General features: G+C 37.5%; 1 protein-coding gene across 4 annotated transcripts in view; it reads right to left on the reverse strand.

Annotated features, from left to right (window-relative positions):
- The window catches only part of OTOG (otogelin), a 170,392-nt gene that overhangs the window by 35,034 nt on the left and 116,427 nt on the right, over positions 1-18,931 (reverse strand). For all 4 annotated transcript variants that reach the window (XR_012159331.1, XM_073347364.1, XM_073347366.1 and 1 more), the window contains 7 exons: positions 14,769-14,886; positions 14,049-14,128; positions 9,467-13,494; positions 8,592-8,760; positions 7,671-7,816; positions 6,016-6,105; positions 2,613-2,796 (listed from right to left, as the gene is read on the reverse strand). Coding sequence is in view for 3 of the 4 variants with exons in the window: in XM_073347364.1 (XP_073203465.1) it covers positions 2,613-2,796; positions 6,016-6,105; positions 7,671-7,816; positions 8,592-8,760; positions 9,467-13,494; positions 14,049-14,128; positions 14,769-14,886 (4,815 nt within the window). In the remaining variant the exon portion in view is untranslated. The remainder of the gene's footprint in view (positions 1-2,612; positions 2,797-6,015; positions 6,106-7,670; positions 7,817-8,591; positions 8,761-9,466; positions 13,495-14,048; positions 14,129-14,768; positions 14,887-18,931) is intronic.

The raw sequence follows: 18,931 nt of genomic DNA on the forward strand, positions 1-18,931 counted from the left end.
GGCATCCACAGAGACATTAATATTACTCCTCAGCTGAAAAGAACCAATCTTTTCTACATTTATTTCTCAGAAAGGAGCATCATAATTCATCTTTGTTTTAAACTAAAATAGTTGGGAACCTTGAAAGATCTTGGAACAGGGGCAATATTGTGGCAAGGTGGGAAAGATTATGGCAAGACATCTGGTCAATGTGAAATGGTGGGGTGCTCCATCAATCAGCTCTGGAAGCTATTTTTGGGGCCATCGACTATAAAAGCAACATGATGGACAAATCCACTATCCCTTTTTTCTAGGAAGCACTGTTTGTTGCAAAGAGCTTTTAGAAACTTCCTTTTTCTCACAGTCTCTGCACTTATATGGACTAGTTCCAAAGAGATTTGTCCAGTAATTCAAGAGGGATCTAATCCTTTCTCAATGAAAGGAAAATTGGCTCTATTTTATCATTTTTCACCCACACATGGGTCCAGATTCTTTTCCCACAGAAGCCACTGGAAAAACACCTATTGATTTCATTGGTAAGAACAGGCCTTTGGAGAGAAGAAATCTTTTGGAAGTTGCAAATAGTTCAGCCAGAAATAAGTTTCCCCCATGAAGCTTTTGTCATCTTAAGGAGGTCTTGTGAGGAGATGGAGTTTATGAAACAAAAAGGGATGAATATGATAAGACTCAAAAGAGTTACTTTCTGCAGGAATGTTGTCCAATCTGGCAAGTCTCTCCCACCTTCACATCTGCACAGGTGGGGAGTAACTCGCACTGTAAAAGAGATTTATCAAATAAAAGGCTGAAGCTTCATTGAGGTGCTCAGTTTCGCCACAGTTCTGCAGCCTGGCCAGGCTGTGTGGCTATGAAACACTAGTGTAATTCAGACTCTGCCTTGCCCCTCATCCCACAGTCAGCAGTCTGTGTTTGGGAGGGTCAGGGATGAAAGTGGGTCCTCTGTATCCTGTGTTGGGGTGTGGCCTCCCGGCTCCCAAAGTAATATTGGAAATGTAGCTTTCAGCAGCAAACAGACCAAAAGATCTTCCCACCTAGGGCATCAGGGAATGGGGGCAACTCATCCCACTGTGACCCCTCCAATTCTGAAACACATGTTATTGAAAGGCTCCTATTGAGGCACCCAAGCTCCCACTATCTTCCTGTCTCCTTCAGGCAATGAGCCTCATGATCCTCCCTAAGCCCATGATGCCTCAGTAGATACTATTTATTTGCAGGGAAGGGGCAGAGGGTTCTCTACCTGATCCCCCTATTGGACAAATCCCTATTGTCTATGACAGAGCTTGTTCCAAGACAGATACTTTGCCACCAAGCAGGAGCACCAAATAGCTCCTCCATGGGGGTGAAGTGGAGAAATCAGGAGTCATAGGGGCAAATCTGTCAGGAAAATATGGAGCAATCCTCTGCAGCAGAAGGGCTTGAAGCACAAGCCTAGAAAGAACACATAAATGTCTTGTAATGTTGTTAACAGGCAATGTGCACTGGAAATGTATTGCTGAGTTCTCTCTGAGATAGCAATCAGGCTAGTAAGACAAAGAAATCCTGCAGGCTAAATATAATCCTAGGCCAAATGAAATATTTTATCTTTATCTTCTTGATTCTGTTTATTCTAAGTAAGATGGACATTAAAAAAGGATTAGGACTAAGTCAGAAAAAAGGAAGAAGAAAACCAGAATAAAGTGAACATAATAATCAATTTTAGACTGATATTAATTTCAAGCTCTCCTACTCCATTTGGGGCGTGTTATTGTCTGTGGGACATGGAACTTGACTAAGCTATCATTGGTATTTGATACTGTGCTACACATATTTGCCCTTTCTGAAACTGGCAAGATAGAGTAATGATGAACTTTGTATTCCTGATTTCAAGCTCTGCTTTACAGCAGAGGATAATTCAAATGTCAGAGTGAAGATTTATATCAGTGTTTATAATGCTATAGACCTAACATCTCATCCATACAACTTCCAGAAAGAATGAAACCATGTGTACATACCACAGAAACCTAATAGTGATCATAATTTAAAAGTTATTAGAGTACACACACATACACACACACACATATATACAGCTCTGAACTAATTCAGCAACAAGACCAACCTAGACTGGTTCTATGAAGTTAATAGCTATCACGATCCCTCCCATTAAATAAATACAGTGAAAGTATTTAGAAAGTGAAAATAGAAGATTGTATTTCCTTTCTGATGGATAGCAAACACTAAATCTATTAATGACTTCATTTGATGCCAAGGGTGGCTTAATGTAAGACACTTTTCATCCTTATGACTGGGCTATTTGTTTGAACATTACTTCAGTGTTTGTGCCTGTGATTCAAATAGCCTAAATCCAAAGGCATAATTGCAAAAGAAAAAACAATTGCACTTCAACAACTGGGCATCAACCAGCATTTCAACAATTAACATGGTTAACAACAGTTTTACATTTACACTATTTTAATATTCACAACTATCTAAATTGTTCTGTGATCATCCTTTTAGGCTCCATACCTACACCTGGAAGCCTGAACCTGCTCATGGTATTACTTGTAACCAGGAAAAAGCTTTTCCTTTCTCCAGCAAAGCATTTGAACATTTGAATGCTTACAGTACTCTCTACTTACCACATAGTCCCAAGGCTTTTGGTTCACTGGTTGTATTTGACTCTATGATCACCACACCCGTGCTGTGAAACCACTGAATCCTGATATTTGTTGGTGTCTCAATTACATACATGAAGCCAGTGTCCTCAATTTTAAATCCATATTTTCTAACTGTAGGCCAGGCATATCTTGAATTTACAGTTATCTAAAAAGATGTTATAAACAAAGGCACAGCAGTAATCTGAACACCTCATTATATTGGAAGCTATTCTTCTACTTTATGTGATCGCTATATGTCCATGAAACTTTTGGAATGAAACATGAACTGGTTTTGTTATTCATCAGAAACACAGTCCAGGTTTTCCAAGATGCCCATGGTCTGACTTTTGAACTAGTCTAGCCCAATTTATGGTCTGAAGAGACAGGCATGCAAAACCTAGTCAAATCTTTTACCACGCAACACTCATCTGTTGCCATGACAAACTTTGACGGTTTGTACAAAAGCACTCAGTGAGGGGGCTAAAATGAAAATGTTTGATTCTTTTCAAACAACTTTTAACTCACTGATCTTTTGAGACTGCCCCTATGGTTTCTTCATATAACATTGGCAACATATTTGACTGTAGTATGGGGCGAGTCCCAGGTTCAAAACTAACTTTTCACAACTGGGTTTCTTCTTTTTAAAAATACATTTTGAATAGATATACACACAAGAAAAAAGCTCTCAGTTAGTTGCTGTTGAAATGACCATCCTATCACCCATCTAGGATCAAACTACTGGAACAACTGAACATTTCAGATAATAAAAAGCTATTGTTTTATGGAAATGTTTTCTGTAATAAGAACAAAATGGGAAATTACGGTAGATAAAATTGTTTCTAAATGAAATAAAGCTGTTCAAAATTTCTCACACACTTCTCTTTAAGGGGAGATGAATGGAACTATAAGGGCACCCCCAGGAAAGTGAGGTATGTCCAGCATGATTGTAAATGGGATGGATAAATGAATGAATGAGGAGCCTTATTAAAGATTCATGGCTCTCATTTGCTGTGTGCTCTGGTTCATAAATGGACTCACGCATTTCAATCTGTTGCTTCAATTTTATGAGTTACTTTCTCATATTTCAAACTGTTAGTATTATAGAAACTCCATTGTGCATGCAGAGAAAAAGACCAATGAGCAAGTGTGTAATCCCTATTTGGAGGTACCAGAAAATTTCTGACAATCTATAATGTTAATAATTAAAACAGTATAAAACAGGTTTATTATGCACCTATCTATAATGTGTAGGAGAAAAAACTGTGTGATCATGGGGGACTTCAGTTTGAACAACATATACTTGGGGTGCTCATGCTGCCAGTACCAAAACACCCTGGGGATTTCTAAACATCATAGATGGCAATTTCCTAATTCCAAAAGAGTTGCAGCCAGCATTGGGGAACTCTATATTAGACCTTGTCCTGACAGAAAAAGAGGAACTGATCACAGAACTAAAAGTTAATGGTAGCTTAAGTGCAAGTGATCATGACTTGATCACATTTATAATGTGCAAGCAGAATAAAGTCCAGAACCTTAATATATATATACTTGGTGGTTTAATAAGGCCAATTTCACAAAGGTAAAAACAATTCTGAGCCAAATCAGCTGGAAGGAATAATTTAATCAGAAAAATGTGAATGATAATTTGGAAACATTTAAGGACATCTTAGATGCCTGTAATAGGGTCTACAAACCACAAACTGAGCAGAGGCAGAAGGGGGAGGAGAGCATCTCCTGCCTACAGGCAAGCAGCTTGACCACACCCCCACAACTGCCAGTCATGGAGCAGGCACCCACAGCTGCAACCAATAGGGAAAACAAAGCCTGCTATAACAAGAGAGAGCTCAGAGAAGGAAAAGGAGGTAGAAAGGTCTGGGACAGTGAAGGGGCAACAGTCCTGCACTAGGCTACCTTCAGAGAGGCAAAGAGACTGAAGCAGACTGCTAATTAGAAGCCAGGGGCCAAGAACTGTCCTGACCAGTAGCTAACCACAGCCAGTCAGGGGCAGTAGAAACCCTTCAAAAGATCACACCAATGACTGGTAACAATGCCCAAAAAGTCATAATCTCACAATTGAGAAAGAAACCTGTACTGGTTAAAAAAACCCAACAACCTGGTTCAGAGAAGTGAAGGTAAAAAATAAAAAAATCATTTACAACAAATAGAAGAAAAGGGGGATTGATAGTATTGAATATAAATCAGAAGTTAGGAATTGTAGAAAATTGATAAGGGAAGCTAAGGGATACAAGGAGAAAGCTATGGCCAGCAGAGTTAAGGAGAATAAGACATTATAAAAATATATTAGGAAGAAAAAGAATCCTAATAATGGTGTTTGTCCATTACTAGATGGAAATAGTAGAATTATCAATAATAATGCAGAAAATGCAGAAATGTTTCAATAAATATTTCTATTCTGTATTAGAGGAAAAAGAGATGATATAGGCTCATCACATGGTGATAACACTCTTTCCATCCCATTAGTATCTCTGGAGGATGTTAAACAGAAGCAATTACAGTTAGGCATTTTAAAATCAGCAGGTCCAGATAACTTGCATCCAAGTAATTTAAAAGAGCTGGCTGAGGAGCTCGCTGGACCATAAACATTGATTTTCAATACGTCTTGGAGCACTGAGGAAGTTCCAGAAAACTGGAGAAAAACTAATGCTGTGCCATTTTTAAAAAAATGTTAACGGGATGACCCAGGTAATTTTAGACCTGTCAGTCTGACATGGATCGCAGGCAAGATAATGGAGCAGCTAATATAGGACTTGATTAGTAAAAAAAACTAAAGGAAGGTAACATAGAAAATTAGAAAATATAGAAAATCAGCATGGGTTTTTGAAAAATAGATGCTGTCACACTAACTTGATATCTTTTTTTTTCCCATTAAATGCAAATTTGGTTGATAAATAAATAGTTGACATACTATATTTGGACTTCTGTAAGGCATTTGACTTGGTACTACATGACATTTTGGTTAAAAAACTAAAACAATATAAAATTAACATGGAACACATTAAAAGCTAGCTAACTTACAGGTCTCAAAATATAAATGTAATGGCAATTTGTTATCAAGCGGGTCTTTTTCCAGTGGGGTCCTGTGAGGATCAAATCTTGGCCCTACTGTATTTAACATTTTTATCAATTTACCAAGGATAGTGGTGGATTCTGCATCACTGGCAATTTTAAAATCAAGATTGGATGTTTTTTCTGAAAGACATGAATTATTTTGGTGATGTTCTATGGCCTGTGGTGTACAGCAGGTCAGACTAGATCACAATGGCCTTAAAATCTCTGATTCTATTAAGGGGAAAGTAAAATACTATGTAAGTAGCAAGAGAATACCAAATAAATAAATAAACAAACAAAATCCCCAATAACTTACTTTTCTGTTTAAACGATCAACGATTATTTGGTTTGATAAATAGGTTAAATTCAGCATTGCCAGGCACAGTGAAGTCAAGTTTAAGTGACCCTGCAGAGAAAGCAAAATTTGTGAACTTCTGTTAAGATGTGAATAATTTTACATGCTAATTAAGTAGTATTTTAAGTAATGGAACATAAGGGGCATTTTTGTATGTTCAGTTTTTGAAAGAGGAACACATCTGTTGAATGAAGTTTATACAGATTAACTAAGAACTCTTTATTTGTATGAGCTATGTTTGTGGGATAATGTTCATTTGAATAACATTCCTTCAGGATGTCTACATGAAATGTGCCAATTTATTATGTTCTAGAAAATTGTGTTAAGCCATAACATTTCAAAAAGCTGAAATATTAGGGGTTCAGACACAGCAACACCACTGATTCGGGGCATGGAAAAGAATCACATGAAGAGGAATAGAAAAGATTCAAACGGTTTGCCTTAGGGTAGACACAAATATGAGAGGGAAAGATAAATATACACAAAATAACAAATTTTCTAGAAAAGTCATATCAGGCATGTATGCATAATTCTATTCACCCTCTTGTAACACAAGAATTAGGGACATTCAATTGATAAGTAGCAAATTCAAACATCATAAATGAAAATAATTTTTCACACACTGCATAATTAGCCACTGGAACTCATTGCCACAAGGTATCATTGAGGCCAAATACTTAGAAGGGTTTCTAAACGAGCTGGATATTTATATGGATAACAAGAATATCCATTTTATAATAGTAAAGACTGGGGAGGAAATGAAGAGTTTGGGAAGAAGTACAAACTCTCATGTTTCAGGTCATAAGCCAATGTCTAAACTATTGGGGATCAGGAGAGAACTATCCCAGTGAGCAAGTTCTCCTGTAACTGCTTCCTTCAGGGTTTCTCGCACTCTTCTCTGAAACAGCTGGCACTCGCCTCTTTTAGAGATTAGATACCGGACTAGATGGACTGCTGGTCTGATGCAGTCTGGCAGTTCCTATAAACCTTTGTCTTTGAAGTTTGAGTTTGGCAATTTTGCAATGCAGAAGTCTCTGCATTACCTGTTGAGATTCATATATTGTAAGATGCTTGTTGCCTGCAAATATATGAGAGCCCAAGGGGAGTTCAGGTGTTAATTATCACCCTGCAAGACTTTATACAACAGAATGTAGAGGGGATCATTATAGTCTGTTTAATTCTAAGTACAGGAGTTTCCCACAGTAAAGCCATATAAAGAAAGATACACAAAGTTGGCATTTAGTCTACTGAAGTATTTAACACATTATTATAGATCTGGATATTTGTGTGCGACACACATATATGTGTAATCATTTAACCTCTCAATATTTCAGTTTTGCCATCTATACTATGACTAACCAGTAACCTTGCAGTAACGTCATGAGGAATTATGCTTGTGCAATAAGGTGAAAAAAGAAAAGCACTATACTCTTTTAATCAGAGATATTTTAATATGTATGTAAAAATGTATTTTAATAATTTGTAATTTAAAAATCCCATATTACTTTATGTATAAGCATATAAAATAAAAACTTTGTAGAATATACTTTTATTCACTGTACTGCTTAACCTTGTTTAGCAAGTGAGAGTCATAAAGAATAAAAACAGTTAGTTACCATGTTGGTATTTCTGCAGTCAAGTATATGGATGGTTATAGTTTCATCTTGAGTTTGGCTAACAATGTAGGCTGCCTCTTTAAATAAAGCCAAATGATTCCCATCAAAGGTTACAAAGCTCAGATCAGAGAAAAATGTACAACGACCTGGTTAAAAATAAATAAAATAAAGGCATTTCCTAACTTATTTCATTCTTTTGGTAAGCAGTATAAAACATGCAAATAAAATAGCATAGATGTTTGTATGATTTAACCTTATTTCCTCTAAGGGTTTACTAACTCAAAAAACCATTTTCAGCTATTTTTTGTAGCCACTATCTAACAGTTAACTACAAATGGACAGTAAAGAACTAAATTCTGCATGTTTCAATAGGAGCCTCTTGCAGGCATCCAAGAATAGAATTTGACTCATGTGACTAATACAGGACTAGTCTGTGGATTTTCATGGACCACAAGCTACTAAAAGCTACGGAGGGTAGGAGTCACATTGGACCTTGAGTTGCTTCCCCTTCTAGTCTTGTTCCAGGATGGGAAGCGCTAGTGGAAAGTTATCTTCCTTTCCAATCCTACTGCTAAAGTATCTGTGCTTCAAAGGGCCCAGAGTTCTACTCCCAGACATTACAAATCAAAAGACCCTGAGTAGTTACTTGCATTGCTTGTCCTCGCACCAGTTGTTTGCTACTATGGATCTAATGCTGTTCTCACTTAAGTCAACAGAAGTTTTGCCTTTGACTTCAGTAGTAGAATTAGGCTTCTATGCTGTATTAAGCAATGAGTAACCTGGAGAAGGTGTATATAAACTCCATCTTCTATTCCTACTCCAGAGTCCAGAAAATAGAAACTTTAATTCTTAATCTGTTTATAAATTCAATAATTTGTTATAAAAGTGAATTAATGTAAGTACTGCATAAGTAAAACTTACATGCACATTCCCATTTTGGGCAGCATTTGTCACCATTGATCTGAACAGCAAGCCCTAGAACTCCACAGCTGGGCTGAGTTGCATTGTAAGGGCAGTTCTGTGACTTGTTAACTTGGATTAGTTGTCCATCCAAGCAAATGTGTTTTATGCACTCATTTTCTGTGATTGGCTAAGGCATATTTAAAAGACATAGGTTACCATTCTTATCAAACTAGAGACACAACATTGCAGAATGCTTACTGAAAAGAAAAGTAGGCCTGATTTTCAGAGACACTGAACACTCACAAATCCCAGTGAAGGCAATGGAAGCTGTCAGTGCTCAGCACAACTGAAAATTAGACAATTTGTGAAAATGGTACAAAACCATGGTTCTGTTCTAAATTCCAGAACAATATTATTTATTTTAGACAATACATCAGGCAGAAATACAGAAGAGAAGTATGCAAGGATCATAGAGATGGCAAAGATGGCTGAGTAAGGTTAAGGAATAGTCATGTCAGGAGACAATCTGCCAAAAAGTGGCAGATTGTGATTCAAAGGATCCCTTCTACTGAGGAACATGAAATGGCACATGGTGCCAAAGGTATTCCATGAAAAATCACCCCTTTTGGAAACGGAGGTCCAAAGCAGCATTAGATTGCAGTAATTATGAAATCCATTAATTGCAATGGCGTTCCTCCAGATTTACCCACATGTAATTGAGATAGGTATCTGGCCCTGTAGTTTGATAGATATTTTTAATACTGAATACAAAACCATATGGCACATAAATAATTATTTCAGCACTAGTGGTAAGGGAACTTATCCATACATAAATCTACATTCCTGTCTATTTACAGATGGGCAGAGAGATAACCATGAACAACGTTACTCACTACACAAGTTTGGAGTGTTGCTGTTTCTCTAGCTGGCATGAAAACTGATGCTGTGCCTCCTGAGATAGCTTCAGCTGTTGTTAGTCCACCAGAATACTCTGTAGCAGACTCGTAAAGTGGTTGGGTAGATAAATAGGCAAATGGAGGAACTGATGCAGCCATTGTAGCATTTGAGTGGGTTGGCATCATTAACGACGAACTCTTTGAGGGTGTGTGGACCTCAGTTATAACCAGTGTCACACGTTTTGGAGTTTGAATAGTGGTGCCTGATGCTGCGACACTAGAAGAGGCAGTTTTTTGCTCAGAGGATGAATAGATGGTGGACAAAACTGATACACCTAGTTTAGGAGGCACAGCAGTTATATTTGTGAAATATGGAGAATGAAACATCTGTGTTGTTTTTAAGGTGAGGGTGATCAAATCTGTGATGCCTGGCGTATGAAGAGACTGTGGTTGTGTAACCAGTACTGGCCCTGCAGGCTCTGCTGTTTCGGAGGTGATGGCTTTTTCTGTTTTTGAAGCAACAGAAAAATAGATGGGTTCCCCTGAAAACAATGAGGTGGTGAGGGCTTCTCTGATTGCTGCTGTTTTCCCTGAAGTAACTGATGCTGTAGTGATGTTTTGTGCTGTCACACTGCTCACTGATGAAGGTGCTAAAACAGTGGTTGTAGTCGAAGAACGTGTGGTGGCTGGTAACACTGTTCCTGCTGGGAATGTGGAACTGTAGGAAGTAGTTGAAAGTGGCACTTGCTGAGACAACACCACAGTCTTCTCTGTAGCACTTTTGCCCATTGACGTGGATGCTGTTGAGATCACTGGTGTTAAAAGGGCACCTGCTAATGACTCCTTCTCTGCTGTGATGGGAGTTTCTGATGTTTCCGATAGAATAAGTGATGGAGATGTTAACTTCGACAAAGGAAATACGGCGATAGAGACTGTAGGTGTCTGACTAGAAACGAGTGGTTCAGTAACGGCTGTCTGCTTTGTGGATTCAAAACTGGAATCTGACTTTTGGGTAGGAAATGACGGAAATTCTTTTTTCATTGTAGCTACTGGTGATGAAGTTGTAATTACTTTTGTTAAAAAAGAGAGGGGTCTTGTGCTGACAGTCAAATCCATTTTTTTTCTGGTTGAAGTTGGGAGTTTTGTCTGCAAAGCTGAGGTAGTTCCTGATACATAAGTCAGTAAGACGGCATCAGTTAAGGATGACTCTTTTTCAGTAGTCAAAAGAACTTTAGCTGGAACTACTGAGGTAGGAGATAACGTTGAAAGATCCACTGCAGGTTGGGAGGTAGTTACGAATGGGTACAAGGTGGTGAATTCTCCTATAGATTCTGTTGTACTAAAGAGACCTTTTGGACGAACAGTGGTGGTCAAAATTTCTGTTGGAGGCTGGTAAATTGTGGTACTTTTTTTGCTTGCCAAATAAGGTTTGGAAGTTGAAGGAACATGTTCTATTGTCAATTTGGTAGTGAAACGTGGTATAGCAGACTCCTCTCTGATCTGTGGAGAAACCATCTCTGCTGATGAAGTTTGAACAGAGGAAGTACCTACTGAAGTTGTAGCAGAGGAGGAGTAATCTTTGATTAATGATATTTGAGTTGTAGATGCTGTTTGTTTTACTGTTTCTCTGATGGTTTTAACTGTAGGCTTTGAGACTGTGGAAACTGTTTCAGTCTGTACTGGGTGCTTTGTAGCAGCCGGCTCCTTAGGTATTTTTTGTGTTAAAATGTATGGGGAAACCGATGTCTCTGCCAGATACTGAGTGGTAGGGAATATGTCAGGTGACTTTGTGAATGGAGGTGTAACAGAAGTTGGCAACGTTGACCTTTGTTTGACTACTGTCACTTTTTTACTAGTTATTAATCTGCTGCTGAATTCAGAGTATGGGGATAATGTGGCATCAGTAATATTTAAAGTGACTTTTGCTGGCAGTTCCGCAGGTGATAGTGATATTACTGAACTTGGTTGCTCTTCTATCGTGGATAAGGTTGAGGCTGTCAAATGGGGAGTCTTTCCTTCTGTTGAAAAAGTAGATTTTACTACTGATGTTCTTGGGTATAAAGTAATGGTCATTGTAACAGTAGCTTCAGATGATGCACTCATAGAACTAGTGGCTGTTGTTGATATCTCTTTTCTAAATGTGGATAGTGGAAGCAGAGTAGTGAAAGGTGTTAGGGAGCTTGCTGGTGATGAAGCAAATGTAGTTGGCTTTCTGGTATGTACACTAGCAATTTTTTCTGTTTGTGCTTCATCAGGATGGACAATCATCCTTGTTGTTTCAGTCTCATTAAGAAGAGTATATGGAGATTCAGTGACTAATGTTGTTTGCATTGATTCCAATTGTTTAGTTACCCATGGAATTGTAGGGACCAAATCCATTATTTCTTTTGCTAAAGCAGTTGTTTTTGTTGCTGATGTCATTCTAATAGTGTAGGGTGCAATGCTCATCTTTGTTGTATTTAGAAATAGAGGTGATTTGTATTCAGATGATGTTCTTTGTGAGGATGTAGTTGGCTTTGCTGATAATTCATAGGGGCCTGTTATTTTAGATGTTACTTTTGTTGTCAAAGGAATAGCTCTGGCAGTCTGAGATGAAACAGGATATTTAGTGTACAAAGTAGTCAGGGTTTCTGTCATATTTAGCACTATGAATGGTGGATATTCAGTAGTTGATGCTGTTTGCAAAGTTTCTTTTGATTCTGCTAAAGCTGGAGAAGCAGCACTTATATTGGATAGTGAAGGCCTTTTTGTAGGAAGAGTGCTGGGTTTTGCAGTTGTAGCTGAACTAGAATACAGTGAATATGGAGAAAAATATGAACTTGATGGCTGCTCCGCACTTGTTGTTGCTTGTATTATTTCTTTTTTACCAGTTGTAAATAGGAAGCCAGTTATTCCTGAGGATGATGAAGATGACAATGATGACATCGCTTTAGTTTGCAGAGTTGCTATCTTTGCACCATGAGTTGTGGAAAGGAATATGCCTGCAGTACCTGTCAAGTTTTGAACCATGTATGTAGGAGTTTCAGTAACTGACTGTGTTACATGTAATAATGGAACAGGGTGTGTAGATAGTGGAAAAAATGTGGTCTTTATTTCCTCTTTGGTTAAACCAATCGTTCCTTTTGTTGTTTCGGAAGTCATTGGTGGCTTCAGTGTAAATAATGTAGTGATCAGAGGAGAAAATGAAGTTTCAGTGACATTAGCTGTTGTAGGAGAAGTTTGTTTTGTACTTGGTTTTGTTCCTTCTGAAGTTCTTGTTTGATTTGCTGTTGGTGCATAAGAAGGGGTTTCCAAAGAGGGTGACATAGTGTATTTGGTGAAATATGTGGTTGTTTGCTCTGTTGCTGATACAAAGGAAGGGGCAGTAGTTTTTTCTGGTTTTTGTTTTGTTTCCACTGTGGGACGTATCGTAGTGTCTATTTCTGATGTTTCTGATATTGCTGTAGCTGCGACTGGTGATTCTGTTACTCTTATTATTGATGATGTCCCAGTTAAAATAATAGTAGAAACTGGTTTGCTTTCTGTGTCAGTGATTTTAGTCACTGCATGTGTTGTAGTTACAGTCTGAGGCTCTGTCGCACCCAATACCTTAGCAGTGATATTACTCGTTGCTTGTATACCTGTAGAGATTTCTGTAGTGGCTGTAGTTGTCGAAGGAAAAACATCAAGTACTGAAGGGAAGCTTATATTAGATTTTGGTGATACAGACATTGCAATAGTGCTTTTGCCAGATGATGTAGCTCCAGCTGAATATGCCGAAACTTTTGGTGATACAGTTGTAGTTAAAACTGTTGTATTAGGAATAAGAACTGTTGAAAATTTAGTTTGTTCTATGGTTGCACTGAATTGCCACTTTGATGCACGTGTTGTTTTTGTGTCTTTTGTTTCAGGTATAGGAGATGAAGTTACTACTTTACTCAGAACTGCTGCAACTGAGACATTGAAAGCACTAGAAGTTACATGTGAAAGAGCTGGTGTTCTCATACTGGATGGTGAAGGTCGAACATCAACTGAAGGCTCAATGCCTAAAACCGGACAAAAACAGATGTTAGTTGGGACTCATACTAGAATCATTAAGGTGGAAGGGATCCATTTTAAGTCATGTATCCCTATCTTCCCCCGCCCCTTTCTTCAGGTTTGTAATATTTTTAGAGCTTCTAAAAAAAAGACGTTAGGGAAGGCATTGACTATGTATTTCATGTTACTGAAAGTTTTATGGAAAAGGAACCTCTTAATTTTCTTTATAATTTGTCTTAGATTTTAGGAAAAAGAAATTTGTTTTTAACAGAAAAGCACATGAAATGATAACTTAAAATTTACGAACTTGGGCATCTAAAGTTAGATGTGTAAAAACTGCACTGGGTCACTTAAGTAAGAGGCCTAATTTTCACTGATATATTGCAAGGGCTCAACATCTCTGAAAAATCAGGCCATTTATGTGGGTCCCTAAATATGGGCTTAGATGTCTAACTTTGGACCCCCATGTTTGAAAATTCTGGCTATACTACTTTTGGTATCTAGTAATGCCATAAGTTAAATATCAAATTAAACATAATAAAGTAAAAATTTTTGAACATACAATCTTCAAAATACACGCATCTTTGAGTGACTTCATCCAACACCATATGGAGAGGACACATGGGAACACATCCTTCCACTCTAAAAGAGAAACACAGTATTAACTATTCAAGCAGTCGGTTATAGACAAAGTATTTAATTTTAGGAAAGCAGTCTACATTTCTAAATAATTTAAGGCAGAGGACCCTGATAATGGACCTTTCTATTTCTCATCAGCTCAGGACATTTCTTCAGGATGCAGCTGACCTTGTTTCCATTCCTGCAGATCTGAGCTAACGTGAACTATGTAACTCTCTATCTTTGGAATGAATGTTGGTCCTTCCAATGATAGAGACTTTCATTTAGAAGTGCCAGAGAGCCATTGCCCTCTGGAACAAAATTTTGTTCAGTAGTTTTATTAGGGACAGACGTGGTTGCTGCAATGCCATCATGAGAGGAGCAGGGCCAGAACTATTTGATGTCAGCTGACTACCACATCTTTTCAATGATACTCTTAATTTAGGATTACCCACTATCTTGAAACATTACTGCCATTCAAGGACATCATTTTACTGTAGCTGCCACAATGGCTACAATTCCACTATTTCCTCCTCCACTGAATTTTGATTAATTAATATGGTGCCATGGCACTGAACTATATCTAGTGCCGTATATACTTACCAGGCTATATAAATATTACTAGAATCATATACTTTTATTCTAGAAAAATGCAGATACTTACTTTGGTACATCCTGACAGTTTTGTCCCAAAGGGTTTCTGCATGTTTTGAAACAAGGGCTTGTACAGGCATCATAACGCCACTCACATGTAGAATGGGCTGGAAACTTAAATTTGGAATCTGGAAGAATACATGATTTATTATACAGAGACATATATACACACCAATATGCATATGCACACATATATATTATTTACATATATACATTATGCACACTCACACACGCACGTACACACTCTATAGCGGGCACACTTAAAAAGTTCATTTTGGTTTTCAAAATATTACTATTTCTATTGCTTATATTTAAAATGGGGGATATCTTTGAAACTTTTACTATCTCTGAAACTGCAATGAACATTAAGTGTATCCACTGTGTATTAACATGCAGAGTAATGCATATGCAAACTGTTCTACACTATGCAGTAGAAAATGTGACGTATTCTAGTTGACATATCTATTTTCTAGTGCATACTAAAACAATCTGAAGACTGACAGTACAGCAAGAATTAACAGACAATTCAGAAATATTTTTAAAACAATCTCCATAAAAGAATAAACTATATAACTTTTCTGATAACTCTGGCTGAACTGTTGTGAATTTTCAGTGGGGAAACAACATGAAACCAGTGTGAGTAATGTTGATTCAGTAGGATCATTACTATGAAAGACTTACAAGAACATGCTACTTTATTTAATGTGCTACATTAATGATATTTTTAAAAGAGGTTGCATCAGAAAGAGTGGTTTATTTGTTGTGCAAAATTAGGCAATACAAGGAGACTTTCCAGAAAGTTTGTACAGTGTAACTGCTTTTACTTTAGAGGAAAAATGAAACACCATTTCAAACAAGCAAATAACCAGAAATCATTACATTTAAAAAATACATTCTTAATGGTTAATCTTTTCAGAAACAGCAAAAGGCCAACATTTTAAAAGAGGGCCATAACTGAATCAGAGAATAGTTTTCAGACTCAAATTATATGTGCCCCTTAATATCAGAAGCAACTGAGATATATGCAGGAGTGCAGTACAGATTTCTCTTATTTATCATGATGAAGCACCACTTCAAGTCTTGCAAAACTAGAATCATAGTTCACGTCACTGTAAAAAAGAGTGTCCTGTTAAATGACATTGATACTATAGTGAATTTAAAAACTACCTGCATCACCTACACAGCATCTTTGTGGAATAGTGTTTATTAAAAGGTATTAAAATCACAAAATTGAAATACAAATAGCAAAAGAAGTTAGGGAAAGTGTGAAATTCTTGTGCATGGGCCAGAGAAGAAAATTGTGAACTTGTCATTAATAAGTAGTGTCTTCACAGTTTTATTAAATAATGATGCCATTTCATAGAGGAAGTGTTAAGAAGAAAACAAATAAAGTGACCTACACCTCAGGGGGAGTATAAACCAGCAACCTCACATCAGCTGTGTGTGTGTGTGCACATGTGCACACAAGGATAATTGAAGGCCAGTGCTTAATTTGTGCCAGAGCTTGCCAGGGCTGAGCCCCAGCACCTCTAAGGTTGGCAGTTCATAGCCCGGCACCTCTGGATTTGCTGCATCAGTTATGAAAATAAAAAAATTGCTTGAGCCCCAGCATCTCTTTCATTACAAACTTAGCACTGCTGAAAGTTCTCCTTTGCGCTAGCCTGATCCTGTGATATCTGTTTGAGAGTCCCCCTGTGCCATGTTAGATGAGCCCCAGGGCTTCTCAAAGTTCTGCTAGACTTCAAAAATTATAAGGAAACACAAATGTATCCAGGGGTCAGCATATCATTCTGGTGTCCTAGCCCAAGCCCCTTTTCTCTGGTTGCACTGGCAGTGGGAGCAAGGAAAGAGTGCATTATATGAGCCCCTCTGTTGTCTCTATGCCATAAAAGGGTCACTCTTACACTGGTGCAATCCTTCCTTAGCAGGTTAAACTGGACACCAGGCCAATTATGCCACCTGGGCAACTTGATGCAGGCAGCTGCACCACACAGAACATTTGTGTTAGTGATTGGGGAGTAACATTTATTACTTGAAAATATGTTTTGCTACCATGTATGATTATATTTTTAGGGTGATATTCAGGACTTCTACCCTGAAAAACCTCCCACTGATCTTAGCTTCAGTGAGGAGTGAAGTATCAGGCTCTTTAATTCACTTCTATTTTACACTCGTTTAGAGACATGCGATTCTTTTCCAAAAGACTTCAGAATTTTTCTCTCTCTTCAGCCTAGGTACATCTGCACTTATGAGTAGTTGTTGTACTGTTACTAGTAATAGAAGTCCCCTCTTGCTTGATAAAAATAATAATTCTCATAGAGCAGAAGAGAATGTGTAAATCAAGTTCTAATATCTTCCCCATTTTCTTTACTAAAAGAGTGTACCTGTTACCATCTAGTGTTATCCTCTAACAATGCCAGTCTGTATGATATCCCTGAATTGTTATTTCTATGAGAAACACTGGTTTTATTGTAGTAGCAAGTGAATTCACTAAGTTACATTTGCTATAAACTATTAAGCATATGTATCCTGTTCCAGTGGGAGAATCTGCAGTTGCTTAAATCTGATAGAGATGGGAGGAGGGAATACTTTACTTACAATCTTCACTAATGTGTAGGTTTTTTATATTCTGTTTAACAGAGTTGATATGCAGGCTGGAGCCATGAGGTGGATGGAAATATGGCATAGGGACACAACAGATATGGATAATCTGAGGAGATCATAGAGGATTATTTGTGCATGTATAGAAGATCTCGCTGAAGTTTTATTTCTTGCTTTATTGGAAAAGTCATGCACTTGGAATAACCTGCCCTTCAATCCATTTCCCTCCAAATAAAGTAAATGAGAAGAGGAAACAATCAAAAGAATTGATATTTGAATTTTTCACCATCTCTTTCTTTACTGTTAACAGGCTTACATTTCCATTGTTAGAATGCGTACAATACAATAGATGGTCCTAATCCTGCTAAGAGGCTCCATGTAGACTCCATAATCTGTCAGTGTGATTCTTTATACAAGACCTGGGCCACTGTAACCGTCTTTGATCCAAGTACAAGAGTTATACGTGCTACATTCAAAATTAGATAAAAACCAAACAGATTGGGTCTGATGAGCACCTACATATCCCAGTAACTTCAAACAGAGTTGCAAGCATTCAACATTTCTGAAAAATCAAGCCCAAAGTTCTTTAGAAAGCATATATTTCTAACCAAGTAATGTCTGGGTTTCATAGCTGTGTAGTAAACTCAATGTCCCAGGTTCATAACCGTGATTGCTATATAACTAGGCTTGGCAGAATTAAATTTTTATTATTTTATAATTTTGACAGATAATATAGGTGTTTATTGTAAGCAATATTTTAAAATGATTATGTATTTAAATGTTCACAGTTGCAGGAAATTATGGAAGGGGTGTGTGTCAGACAATAATTATTTAATGACAGTAGATGTTGAGATCCAAACAGTTAAAACTTTATAACCATTAAAACACAAATTGTCAACATCAACATGTCAAAATATACAAAGTAAATATCCTTAAAACAAACTCTAATAAGTTCTCAAGCAGCATGTTTCTTACTTTGCCTATGTGTTAATTTCAATTATTATCAATGGAAATATTTTCTCATTGGTTTGTGTGTACAGTGAATTCCATATTTATGGACATTTACCAATAAAAATCTAATTCTGCCAAGCCCATATATAACCCAGACATGCTCACATAAAAAAAACGCATCCTAACTGAATTCCCTGATTGTTTTACATAATATAAAGCCCTGAATTATATCCCACCAATCTTACATATCAACATACTAAGCAACTCAACCAAAAAAAAGATGTTATTTCCTGTTTTAAGATGTTCATGAGCAAAGTAGAGCCTCAGCAGAAGTAACAATGAAGAGAGGTAGACAGACAAAGCGTGTGCTTGAAATATTCTATTAAAACAGTAACCATAACTGGAGAAAATACCTTAAATATTCCCTTATTTCCTATTTCCCAGAAAAAATATTTACTTATTTTTGCCTGTGTTTCTGCACTTTATAATTCCAGAAGGGGACAGAAATTAGAGCTCTTCTGAAATTATTAGATGCTCTAAATCAGTGTTCCCTGGAGGCCTGCGAGCAAGCTTCAGGGGGTCCGCCAAGCAGAGCCGGCATTAGACTTGCTGGGGCCCCGG

Source organism: Lepidochelys kempii, chromosome 6 (genome assembly GCF_965140265.1).
Source record: "Lepidochelys kempii isolate rLepKem1 chromosome 6, rLepKem1.hap2, whole genome shotgun sequence".
Taxonomy (NCBI): Eukaryota; Metazoa; Chordata; order Testudines; family Cheloniidae; genus Lepidochelys; species Lepidochelys kempii.